This window comes from Gymnodraco acuticeps, unplaced genomic scaffold (assembly GCF_902827175.1).
Source record: "Gymnodraco acuticeps unplaced genomic scaffold, fGymAcu1.1, whole genome shotgun sequence".
Taxonomy (NCBI): domain Eukaryota; kingdom Metazoa; phylum Chordata; class Actinopteri; order Perciformes; family Bathydraconidae; genus Gymnodraco; species Gymnodraco acuticeps.
This window is the reverse complement of record NW_022991180.1, coordinates 5,538,698-5,551,380: the sequence shown is the minus strand read 5'-3', so window position 1 is coordinate 5,551,380 and position 12,683 is coordinate 5,538,698. Positions and strand designations below refer to the sequence as shown.

At 39.2% G+C, this 12,683-nt stretch overlaps 2 protein-coding genes across 2 annotated transcripts; one reads left to right on the top strand and one right to left on the bottom strand.

The window, feature by feature from the left end:
- The first annotated feature begins 208 nt into the window (after positions 1-208).
- bnip4 (BCL2 interacting protein 4) lies at positions 209-3,865 on the top strand. Its single transcript, XM_034237862.1, has 6 exons — positions 209-444; positions 1,001-1,172; positions 1,283-1,343; positions 1,453-1,559; positions 1,905-2,054; positions 2,951-3,865. Exons 1-6 carry the CDS (start codon positions 402-404, stop codon positions 2,991-2,993), a joined length of 576 nt encoding a protein of 191 aa, XP_034093753.1. The 5' UTR covers positions 209-401; the 3' UTR covers positions 2,994-3,865.
- Positions 3,866-4,390: 525 nt separating this feature from the next.
- On the bottom strand, positions 4,391-8,504 carry ppp2r2d (protein phosphatase 2, regulatory subunit B, delta). The gene is made up of 10 exons (XM_034237861.1): positions 8,288-8,504; positions 8,018-8,092; positions 7,424-7,521; positions 7,148-7,313; positions 6,918-7,030; positions 6,655-6,832; positions 6,380-6,544; positions 5,898-6,067; positions 5,459-5,550; positions 4,391-5,314 (listed from the first exon to the last, which is right to left on the bottom strand). The coding sequence occupies exons 1-10, from the start codon at positions 8,292-8,294 to the stop codon at positions 5,035-5,037; spliced, it is 1,344 nt and encodes a 447-aa protein (XP_034093752.1). The 5' UTR covers positions 8,295-8,504; the 3' UTR covers positions 4,391-5,034.
- Positions 8,505-12,683: the final 4,179 nt, after the last annotated feature.

Below are 12,683 nucleotides of genomic sequence, written 5' to 3'. Positions count from 1 at the left end.
ATAACAACAACTGAGAGAGACTGAGAGTAATGAGCAATGACTGCCATCTACAGACAGGTGTGTGTAACTGCTAACAACTAAGGTTCAACCAACATGTGAAATGAGCTGACACGTTCTCTTTGGGCTGTAAACATAATGTTATAAAACAGCTTATATGAAACTTGCTAATCATGTTATTGAGGTTGTTCAGAGAGCGTGTTTGGGCATGCGCGCTCTTCAGGGTGGCACACTCTCTTTCTGCGTGCTCTGCGAGCCAATCACATTTAAGATAAACACAATATTGCGTCATTGTTATTGTGGTGGTTGGTGCTCCAGCTGCTTGCTTAGGCATTTCGCCATTATTTCGATTACACGTATGCATTTAAAACGAACGGCTGGACCTTCAAGATCACACCAGTAAAATGTCGCAGCAAAAGGAGATTTCATCGGACGACAGTTTGCAAGGTAACGAATAACGGACGAAACATCTTGTAGCTAACCAGTAGTTATGCTAGCTGAAAGTAGGGAATCACAGCGTTATTACTATGCTTAGCCCGGAGGTAAACACTCGATGTATCTGGATAACTTGCTATGTTAAAGCTCAACGCTACCTATGTTTTTTCGAGACGTGGAGAGCCCTACAAAGATTATAAACCCAGCGGCATAGTCAGTAAATAAGGTTAAACTGTATTGTTGTACCATCAAAATGACCTCAAGGAAGATTACAGGGTGCCTCTGTTTATTTTTCTAATTTAGCCCTAGCCTGTGTGTTAGTCCTGCTCAAACCTTTATCCACCCGACAAAGGGGACATTTACTTTGTGACAGCAGAGTAAAGGGCCAAAAATGACTAAATATTAATAAAGAAAGCATAAAATACTATAGATACAAATAGAAATACGACAAATTACAATTTAATTTACAATAATACACATCCAGGGGGACAAAACAAAGTATAGACCAATGATGCCATTATGGATACCCTTCAAATGTAATGTGTTAAAACTATGTTTTTGATTTAAGGTTCCTGGGTTGAGCTGAATTTCAGTGGCAATGGCTCTCAAAACACTAGTCAGCATGGAAGCCAGGAACAAATCCCCATGTCCTTCCAGGAGTGTGACATGGAGAAAATGCTGGTAGATGCACAGCACGAGTCAGGCAAAAACAGCTCCAGAGGAAGTTCTCAGTGCAACAGGTTTGTAATGGGGGAAGGGAAGCACAGTTGTTTTACTTGTATGTTGTGTAATACTGATCATCTATGTGTCACTCTTAACTGACCTTTTTGTGTTGTCTTCTTCACACTAGCCCTCTTAGAGCCCAGACCCCTCTTCTTCTGTGTAGAGGATCAGAGACAAACAGCTCACAGGTACAATTTTACTCAACATTTCATATGGTGTTTTACAGCATAATGTTGCTTTATTTAATATCAGTTATGGCCGAGTTGTTGCTTGATTTTCCACATTTACTGTTTTCAGTCAGATGAAGACTTTCAGGAAAGAAGATGGGAAGTGGAGAACATTATGAAGAAAAACGCTGACTGGATCTGGGACTGGTCCAGTCGACCTGAGAACAATCCACCAAAGTAAGTGCTCATGTGGTAACTCTTAGTATGATTATTTTATAACAAAAATGTGCTGTTCGGTATTTATAGATGCAAATCATTGATGACTATTAAACCGTCTGAATACAATTATGATCTAATCACCACATATGAGAAAATGGCAGTGATAACAATAATGGAACATGGTTAGCGAACAAATATAAAGCTCTATAATCTCTTACACATATTAGTGTATGTATATATATCTGAGACTGTGATTTCTTACTGTATTGTTTGTGTAAGTAGAGGTGTTGATGTGATAATAAACTGGCACTCATTGATTTCTATGTATTCATAACAGTGAAACATTGATGTGCTTCTCTGTAGGGAGTTCCTGCTGAAGTACCCTAACCGCACGACCTCTCTCAGCATCAGGAACACCAGCGTCATGAAGAAGGGAGGCGTTCTCTCTGCTGACTTTCTGAAGCTTTTCCTTCCTTCATTAATCATTTCTCACATACTGGCTGTTGGCCTAGGGTAAGCCTCATAATTACATCTCTAAGCTATGGCAATATTACAGTAACTCAGAACAACTAAAAACATTGCAGAACATTGCAAAAGGATTTATAAAAAATGTTTAAAGCCCAGATTTTTACCACATTCAATTGATGTACTCGCCTATACATAATCAAATAATTTGACATGATTTATTTGGTATTTTTCATATAATAATACATGAACATATAGACTAGTTTTCCATTTTGTTTTGAAACATCACTGATGCAAACAGACCTTTAACTGCACCCACACACCATGAATAATTTAGTGGTTCTCGAGTGTTAGTCTCTGCATTAAATGGCCTGACAATTACTTCAGAGTGATGGATTCCAGTGTAGTGTTTACATGTTTTTTTGCAGGACAACTGTTGTACCTCTAAACATATGTAGCATAGAAGATAACAGTATTGCAGTAACACAAAAAGCAGTTCCAAAACTCAAATACCCTGTAGAAAGTGGCAGCCCTATATTTTTTTCTCATGTTCAGTGTATCATACTTTACATTAGATTAGATTACATTGCATTTAGCTGACGCTTTTATCCAAAGCGACTTACAATAAGTGCGTTCGACCAACAAATATATTATATTTTGTGGGCAAACGGTAAAAATAACTCATAGTAGTGTACTATTTATACCTTTGTCATGTGCATTGTCAGAAGGTTATGTTAAGTTCCAGTAGTAATCAATGGTAAATATGTATGTTTATTAATTACTTAAGACAAACGTAACATGGAACAGATATTTTTGTATTGATAGTATTATTCTGATAAAGTAGAGCCTTCAAATGTGAACATCAGTGTTTCCCCTGTTTTCTTTTGTTGTATATTTTGTTCTCAGTACCATCTTTTTTGACATGTTTGTCTCTCTTCTTTTAGGATATACATTGGGAAGCGCCTTACCTCCCACAGCACCTACTAAGTAGGACGGTGGTCTGTTGCTACACCATGTCACCTTGATGTGACCACCTCGGCATGCCTTAAAATGGGACCTTTTGATGATCAATGGGAGGTGGCCATGTAACACGGTCAAATTTCATTGAGGGCCCCTCTTAGCTCACACCTGTGTTAGAGTTAAGGATCTGTCATTGCTGTCTCATGGTGTTTACTCCTGAACACAACAGTGACCTATCCTCTGCTCTTTGCTGTAGTCCTAGTTCTGGCCTGGAGATGGCCGTTTTGCTGCTTCCTGCTCCTTAAATCTGCACGTTAGGGAACTATATATTGTACACCATGCCTTTTTCATTTTGCAATGAGATATCACTTTGATTTGAAAGGATACACAGAGTTTTGAAGATCAGCTTTGGAGAAAGGAAATTGTTTTGACATGTAACTTTTATTTGTTTTCTTATGGATCATAAGCCTCGTATTAACGTGACTGCATCTATTATTGCTTGCTCAATTATTTGCCAATTGTGATAAGTGTTAAAGAGGACTGTTATGGTCCATGATATTGATCATACTACACAATACAAGTTGGAAATACACATATGGCCCTGATGGATTTTTAACCAGTATTCAAAAACATGGATTTATTAAGGAAAGGACCACATGCAGATGAACACAATTAAAATTTTATTGAACTTTGGTCAAAATAATAAACAAGTGAATACATTGCCACCATGTTAGGAATCAATGGACAAAGACAATGCATTAATATGTGTTGTTTTAATGTCATCAGTATATGTTTTGTGTAGTCAACCTTCATTTCTGCATTCACAACTACGGAGATAAGATCCACATTTGCAATACGGTTTAAGTTTGGGTGACATCCCTAATAAATGAGTAAGGGCACATGAACGAGGCCTGTCTGAATTTCTTACTTATTACATGATTAGGAGGCACTCTTATTACATAAACTGTAGGGTGTGCAATTTCCTCCTGTGTTTTCATAGACAGCCACATATAGCAGCAGTATATGAGGACATAACTCTATAAAATAGGATTTACAAATAATGCACATGAGGTTTGTAAAACGTTTGGGGACATAACTTGTACAGTAGCTGTCACTGATAGAAGTAGGTATTAAGGCTGCAGATTCCCTTTGTCCTGGGCTCCATCTTGTGCCATGTAGTTTCCAGCCTACACCCTAAACATGGTCAAAAACAAGAAATTAATCTCTTGACACCAACACATTATCAGTTGTCTCCCACAGTGGTTCTGAAACTGGTAGCCCCAAATGGTATTTCCATAACAAGTTTGCTTGATCTGCTCAAAGACAGTGGTGTGACTGGACATTTTCCACCTCTCTACAACATAAAAACATGCAAAGCAATAAACATGTTTTAATACATACTTCTAAATTTAAAAACACATCTGTAGTTTTAGTTTCTTTTTATTATGTGGATGACAAGGTGTACTTGAGTAGATACAGTCAGTGAAATTATGTCACCGTATTTACTGGGTAAAGTAAGAGGAAGGGGAAAGAAAAGAAACAAGTCCACTTTCCAAATTCATGGCCTCTTCCACCTGTAGTTTGGCCTGAATACATGGCCAATGGGGGGAATGTTACAGTTAGGCTTATTGGCCATTAATCCGTGCTTCAGAAAGCCCAAAATCTTTGAGATGATGTTACAACTTTGACAAGACGTCATTTTAAGGGCTTCCAAGAGTTCTGTCGTTAAATCATGAAATGAAGGCTTAAAATGTCAACACAAACACCAACGTTCAAGAGTTTGACCTGACCTCTAGGGAGTGCCATTCCGTCAATTAGACCCGAATTGGGTTTTCTGGGTCAGGTGGCATGTCGATTGCCCTGGTGCCAAAGGCAAAAACAACCTAAGCTCAGACTCAAAATAAAACAGGCCTATGGATCAACCTCCTGTGGCAAAAAAAGTAGACGCGTGCTTTCGAATTCTTCACCAGGAGAACAACGAGGCTGTTTCTTCTTATACAGATAGACAAGTAGTAGGCTTAACTACACAGGTACGGTAAAAGCCCTATCCTCTGGAGCCCCAAATCTTCTAGTTGATTTTGTCCTGGAAAATGTACAAGTTGTTGGTGGCTGCCACAGCTATCACGTTATCTTTGGGGTGCCAGGCAGTGTGGAGGATCTTCTTGTTGAAGTCCAGGCTGTCCACGCTGATCTCATCCTTCTTCCTCTTGCCACCAGTGGACACTTTGCGCGGTTTGAGCGTAGCCCGTGGTTTGCTGCTCTCCCGGGACGCCTCCAGTGTGATGTCCCGCCTGGTGTTGCGGTCAAACATTCGGAAGAAGTTGTTGTAGGAGCCGGTCATGATGGCACTGGTGAAGAGAGAAAATAAGCAGTTGTCAAACATGAGAAAAACAAATACAAAGTCAAATAAGTTAGTAATATAGTAAAACCTATTATTTAGAAACACAATAAACAACTAAAAAGCAAAGGCGTACAAGCGTTTGGACACATACCTGTCACTGCCATTCCAGCAGCACTCAAACTTGTCAAAGATACAGTCGTTTTCATACAAGGAGCAGAGCTTACTGCGAAGGTATTCATGGACCTGAAACAAAACGCAGAACTTTAAGCAAAAATATTCACTTGAGCCGTTGATATAGTTGAAGTGTGAATCGACTCAAGCAATACTTGGTGTTGAAAAAAAGAAAAAGTGTAAAGTAGCAGGGGAGGGGTACGGCACCACATGCTTGATGTTATATCACTTTGGGAAAGTCCTGACTTAATTGCCATGATTACAAAAATAGAACTTAGTGCTTTTCAGTCTATGTAAGAAATAGCAATTTATTCAGTCCCTCAGAGATCTTTTTTTTAGGCACTGCACTGCTTATTATTGTTCTCACACACATGGTTACATGTTGTATTTGAAATCACTAGAGAAGTATGTTTATGCACCTGATACGTCTCCACTGGCCTGTTCTCCATGTTGAGGTCCCACACTTTGACGGAGAGGTAGTCACGTGTCATCATATAGCGTCCGCTGTGACTGAACTTCACGTCCGAGATGGAGGAGATGATCTCAGAAAAAAAGGATCGGCTGCTCGGATCCTCTGGCTCCTCAAAGACTAAAACAAAGATGGAAAAATCCCCGATTCTTAGTCCTAAATTAATACGCATTTTGTCTTTTTAATAATAGGTAACAGATATCAACACAATCTTGGCATGAAAAAGAAAACTCTACTAAAAATGAATATCTATCACAACCATATTAGTTTAGATAAATTGTTTGACATCCAGTATTTTTTTCAAAAAAATACTGGATGTCAAACAATGGCAATATTACAGTAACAAATCTATCAAAAGTATTTATGAATGAATTGTTCTATTCAACACCTATCGATTGACTACACATTGCAGCATACAGTTGAAATACTTACACTTTGAGTGCCTGTCGCAGAGTGCCGCTGCTCGCATGTCACAAAGGCGGATGGTGCCTTTGCTACTGCTGTACACAAATACATTGCATTGGTGTGGATGGCACTCAGCAGCTGTGATTACTTCTGTCAGTTCCTCCATGTTGGCGGGCTTGATGTCTACAATATCTGGGAACACACTGTTAAGGAACAAGCAGTCTTATGTTTCATCATGTTACAATGCAGAGACTATAAGCCACATATCGAATAGATGTATTTCTGATGACGAAAAAGGATACTAAAACTTCTGTCTGTGATTTCCATGTGCCATAGATTTATTCTTAGGTCATCTGCCGAGAGGTACGTTTCATGATCACTATTTACAGAAATGGAATTAATGTGATAGGTGTGCGCATTTGCAAAGATCCTCCGTGGGCTTGCTTCTACCATGAGATCCATTGGCATCAGTACTGGTACCTGAAACAAACAACATGCATTTTTAGACAATATATAGAAAAACCTGTTCAAAAATTAGACAGGTCTGTCGAATGATTAAACATACCCGTAAAGAGGTGATTCTAAAGGGGTCTCTAAGTCGTCCATCTTCATCTTTCAGGTTGTAACCTTCTGCTCTTTTATCTCTTTCACTTATTTTCCACAATTTGATAGTTTTATCTGACAAAAATAGATAAGAAGAGGAGACAACAATTACCTGACAGGGATCAAGTTGCATCTTAGTTTCAAAAACTAACATTTCCAAATTATCAAAATACATAGAAAACAAACTCTTACCATTTGTCGAAAGTAGAAAGTGAGCAGCATTTTGTTGGGGTAGCCATCTTATTTTATTAATTTTTTCCTCGATTTCTAAACTTTTCAAATAGTCAAATTCTGGCTCATGACTCTGAAAAGTGCTATAGACGTTGTACTCCCCGCGCAAGTGTGGACGATTCTTTGACTGAAAACAAACACAAGTCATGTGGTTTAAACATTATTATTGCAGTCAGTCAGGATATAACTTCAGACAAAATGCTGTTGATGAACACACTCACTCCATGTGAGCCTTACCTCTTGTTCATGTTGGAATATCACTACTCTTCCTCCTTTATCTCCAGTTGCAAGTAATTCTCCAGAATAGTTGAACTCAACTGTTGAGATTATGTCAGCTGAAAATGCACAGAAATCAGAGTGAGTCACTCTATAGCTCAGTTTTTACCATCATATTTCTGATGACAACACGAATCATGCTACTGTGTTAGGCTACAGGCTAGAGACAATTCACTGGAATAAAGCATCACAGGCACACGGAGTCAAATTGCACAACATGTACACCCATTGAAGTATGAATGAAAACAAGCATGATGTCACTAGACAATTTATGGACGCAGCCCATTGACGTCATGGACACGGTCGCTCCCCTTTAATAGCTTAGCCACCACCTAGCATACAGCTAGCTAGCGACACACAGTAATGCACAGGAAAGGGCGTTTGTGCAACTGATCCACCAACAGCATCGCAGCACCCACAATAGCCGTCCAATATTAAAACATGTGTAAACATCCAGCTATCGTGCATCTCATGTGAAGCCCACAGAGCATCCTCATCATCAGACCATCAAGCTAGCTTCCCATCGTTTTAGCCGAGCTAACGTTAGCTACATACCTTCCGCAACATCTTCATCTATCGCTCCTTTCACTTGAGAGAAACACCACTGAAAATCATTTCCTCCTGCAACTCCTGTAGAAAATAACAAAGCGTTAGTTTGTGTGTGACTCGGGTTTGGTCTGACAATAAAATGACCTGACAGTGACACAGTTTGACAACTAGCAACTTAGCTTGCCAGCGCTAACATTGGCTAGCTAACTTGCAGATTCAGGCCATCACACACACCAAGTGAGGTGGGTCCTTTGCCTCCCTTCAAAAGTAGCTTACCCGCCATTGCTTCATGTAGCAGCTCTTGCTGTACACGGCTTGCGAAACTTAATCAACCAATGAGGCTTGCTCGGAGAAATAGATAGCATCCACAATCAGTGTGAAGACTCGGGTCCAGATCTGTCAAGACCACGGAAATTATCCGAGATTTTTTTCTTCCAAAATGGCGCACAGTACATGGAGAAATGACGTCATGCACACATGCCACATCCTGGCTCCATCCATCCTCCTGAGCATCATATTGTTAAATGTGCATCCAGCATGGCTTTTCTATGCATTTAACTTTATGTGTTTACATTATATATCAATACCTGCCTATGCAGCCTGTTAAATCCAATTCAGATTATGATAGGTTGGTCAGATTGCATTCACACCGAGATGTTGAAGCCAACAAAACCAAATCAACAAAAAATAGCCTGCATAAACAGCATTAACATGTTCTTATCTTTAAGTCTTTGACCATCTACGTTTCATAAATGTACATAATGTAAGTAATTGCTTAAGTCCTGGCAGGGATATAAGTAGGCCCAGGGCACACAACTCACACAAATATTAACAATTTATACTATTTATGATGACACTTTTTTCTTTTTTTTTGCTTGGTTGATGTTAATGTTAGATAATCAATGGTCCTTCCTAACTCAAAATGATGTGACACCTTACAAGTACACCCGTTTTTATTCTATGGTCAGTGGGTGACATCTAGTGGTGAAATTATGAAAATCCAGTTTATACATGTTGGGTATATTCCACTTCTATAGGTATTACACTGAATGCAAACACATCCATTCTCTATTTCACAGACAACAACCTATGTTGTATTATCTATTCATCTATCTATCCATCCAACTATCTTTTCATATTCTGCTCAACCCAGTGCTGCTCAGATTCCATAAAAAATATGCCATTTATATCTATATTATTTCTCTATTTCTGTGAGAACATTATGCTCAAATCGGAAAAAATATGTTGTAGCTTCGGTAGTTGTTTTTAGTTCAATGATTATTTTTCTTTAAACAGCATTCTCTGAAGGGTTTGCCTTGTCAAGAATTGGGAGGAGGAGGACAGCCCATAGGGGGAAAAAGTCACATTCAGACAAATACAAAAATGGTAAGTGCTGATGAGAATATATCTAGGCCACATTTCTGTGGATAAAACAGAATACTTTTGTACTTTTCTGTTAACCAGTTGATATAAATACACTATTCAAATATAAACTATATTCAGCTGAAATAAGGAAGGGAATAAGAAAAAAACATCTCCTGTTTGCATGTTGCCAGTTTATTCTTGTTTGACTTTTTATCCAAAAATAGCATAGTGGCCCAAAAGGCATCATTAACAAATGGTGCTCATTTTTAACCAAATATTACTGGTCCCTCGTGTAATTGAAGCTAGTTAATCACCTGTCCTCGTTTTAAGCCACTGTGATTATAGGCTTTGGATACACACAGTTGGTTTTGCCTCCATAGTGGTTTTAAACTTTTTGTTTGCTGCATCTGCAGATTGTCCTGGAGGTGCCAAGTGAACATATAGAGATGCACCCAGAAAGACCTGGACCAAATCTCACCAAAACCTTCTCCCCAGCATCTCCAGCTGCACATTCCTCTCATCACTCACATCGTCCCATGGGGAGCAGCAGAGCAGAGGCCTGGAGGTTAGGAAGACTATATCAATATCTATATATAAAGGTGGGCCAACTTGTACCTGCTGTATACATACAAGCTGGATGGTCTTTGGCTATTCATAGAAAAAATGGTGACATTAAAAATGCTCACAGGGCACATATTTGAACTAGTGTAACAATTGTACATTATACATGTGTTCCCCAACATGCTTATCAAACTGATGCAAAGTGTCTTTAAATATATACCCCAGTAAGCTTTAACACTTATATAGTTAATAATGCAATTAGTATATAGATGTAGGGATTTTACCTTTACATTAAAAACAGATCCATCACCACTGTTGTAACACCATCGTTATTTTAAGAACCGCTTAAGTCTTTAAAACATCCTTGACTTCAACACAAGGAGCCCTGTATAATTCCACACTGCACCTAATGGGTTTGCAGTGGCTTTTACCTCTATCTGATGAGGCTGTGCAGATGTTACTTGTTGGATACAGTAAAAACAAACACTTGATTTGACATCATTATGAAGTGTGGTTAATATTCTATACGTAAGGACAGAATAAGGGATGCTTAATATAGCTCAGAAATAATTGAAACAAGTTGTTTTGAATTCTACAATGGTCTTTATTATGTATACAACTCATTAATTAAAAAAAACAGCTGCCTTGAGTAACAGCACACTATTAAAAACATAACAAACCGTTTGTATTCACCCTCGCAGTGTGAAGGAGAAACATTTGATCTGCGCCTAATTTGTGATTTAACAAACCGTACAGCTTAATTGTTGTGTACATTCGATGTTTCACATTTTTACAAGTTCAGTGCTGTGGCTGTGTGACTGTATGTGTGTGTATGAGTGTGTTTCCTGCCTTGCCGTAGCTTCATCAGGTATAAGGAGAGGTGTTGACTTTATTCCGAGCCTCCAGTAACACCACTGACTCTGATAGTTCCCCATCCCGGTGGGAATTCATTATAAGACAGCTAGAGGCTGCTTGTGGATGGTTACTGTGCTGCCCGTATGTTAACTTGTCGCTATCGCGCAAGGCAAACATGTGGTGCAGCTGCTTTCTCTGGCTGTGGGCAACCTGGAGAGATTGATTGGTGAGCCTTCTGTTTTATCCAGGATCAGGGCCACATTCAGTAGACATGGTGCCTCCGGAGAAGCAGCCATTTTCCACAGAAAATATGGCTCATTACCAGCATAGACAAAATGAAGGTATATTGACTTTTTAACATCTTACAACATACCTATTTCTGAGCCGTTTAACAACAAGCATTTGTCTCCTGGAAATGTTTACTTTGTTTTATTCCCTGAACTGAATGCGAAAACAGTCATGATTTTAACATGAGCTCATCGTGTCTCTTTTGACCAAATCAAACACGGCTACTGTCCTCATCTATTTCTGTTTCAATTTACACTCAAAGGCATATGTGTAAATACCCTCACACATGCACCCGACACACACAAACACACCCTTCCCCCCACATTTGGTCCATCAGACAGTTTTTAACACAAACCATTGGCCAGTGGATGTGTCTGCTCTGCTCAGGGGCATAAGCTCTGTCCAGACCCTCAGTCTTAACTCTCTCTCTCTCTCACACACACACACACACACACACACACACACACACACACACACACACACACACACACACACACACACACACACCACACACACACACACACACACACACACACACACACACACACACACACACACACACACACACACACACACACACACACACACACACACACACACACACACACACACACACACACACACACACACACACACACACACACACACACACACACTCAAACACACAAACAGCAAAGACAAACACAATCAATTATTCAACACTCTTGTTTTGGCTCATGTGTTTTTTCTTATTATTTCTGTTCTGTTGTTTCTATAGCATCCTCTGGCAACCTAACAGCCAGGAGGCCCTATGAGTGAGATACGACGCCTGATGACTTGAGGTCTGTGTATGTCTTTGTAATTTAGATTGCAGAGTATAATTTGCATGCACAGCCTTCAACATTGTCTCATTGTCTGAAGAAAATTATCCTTGAGGCTTTCCACAACTGAGGGTAGTCAGAGACCTGGCTTGGAAGGCAAACCTTTGTCTCCGAGTTTATTTCCCCCAAGAGTGGACATCTTCAGTGTGGTCATTCAGTGTAGTTAAACCTCACATTGATGCACACAAGCAATCATTGTAAATACTACACGATCCTTTACTGTGTGCTATTTCTCTATCACTTGAACCTCTTTCGTAAGGCTCTATGCCTATATATGTTAGATATAGTTTATGTGCATGCAGGGTCTGTCATTGTTCAGTGTGCAAATGTGAGCACTAGATGGCACTATGGCACTTATTATTCAATGTCAATAGATAATTTCCATTTTGGAGGGTAAGTGTGTGCTGCTGACACGAGTGATGATCACAAACTGCTTGTTTTCCCTGAGCTGATGTTGATATTATCATGAAGCACTCAGTGGCCACTGACATTTATTAATGAACAGTTTTGACCTTTTAATAACAAAGCAATTGTTTGGATTTTATTGCAGAAGTTTCCAGTGAAATATATATCAAGAATACTGAATTAGAGTGTAGAACACTGACGTTTTCAGTTTATCTGGAAGTCTAACTTGACAGATTCAGAGATATATATTTTTTTTTTAAAGGCTCAAGTGAACATCAAACAAAATACTCTCCCAAATCAATGAAAACAGAGAAGAATCACATTGCAGGGATATATTA

Excerpts from the sequence above, each read along its gene's own strand:
- bnip4 (XM_034237862.1), top strand. The coding sequence starts at position 402 with ATGTCGCAGCAAAAGGAGATTTCATCGGACGACAGTTTGCAAG. Across the intron at positions 445-1,000 it reads ATCGGACGACAGTTTGCAAG|GTTCCTGGGTTGAGCTGAAT; the intron begins GTAACGAATAAC and ends TTTTGATTTAAG. Across the intron at positions 1,344-1,452 it reads CAGAGACAAACAGCTCACAG|TCAGATGAAGACTTTCAGGA; the intron begins GTACAATTTTAC and ends TACTGTTTTCAG.
- ppp2r2d (XM_034237861.1), bottom strand. Across the intron at positions 6,833-6,917 it reads TTAGAATCACCTCTTTACGG|GTACCAGTACTGATGCCAAT; the intron begins GTATGTTTAATC and ends TGTTTGTTTCAG. Across the intron at positions 5,315-5,458 it reads TGCTGGAATGGCAGTGACAG|TGCCATCATGACCGGCTCCT; the intron begins GTATGTGTCCAA and ends TCTCTTCACCAG.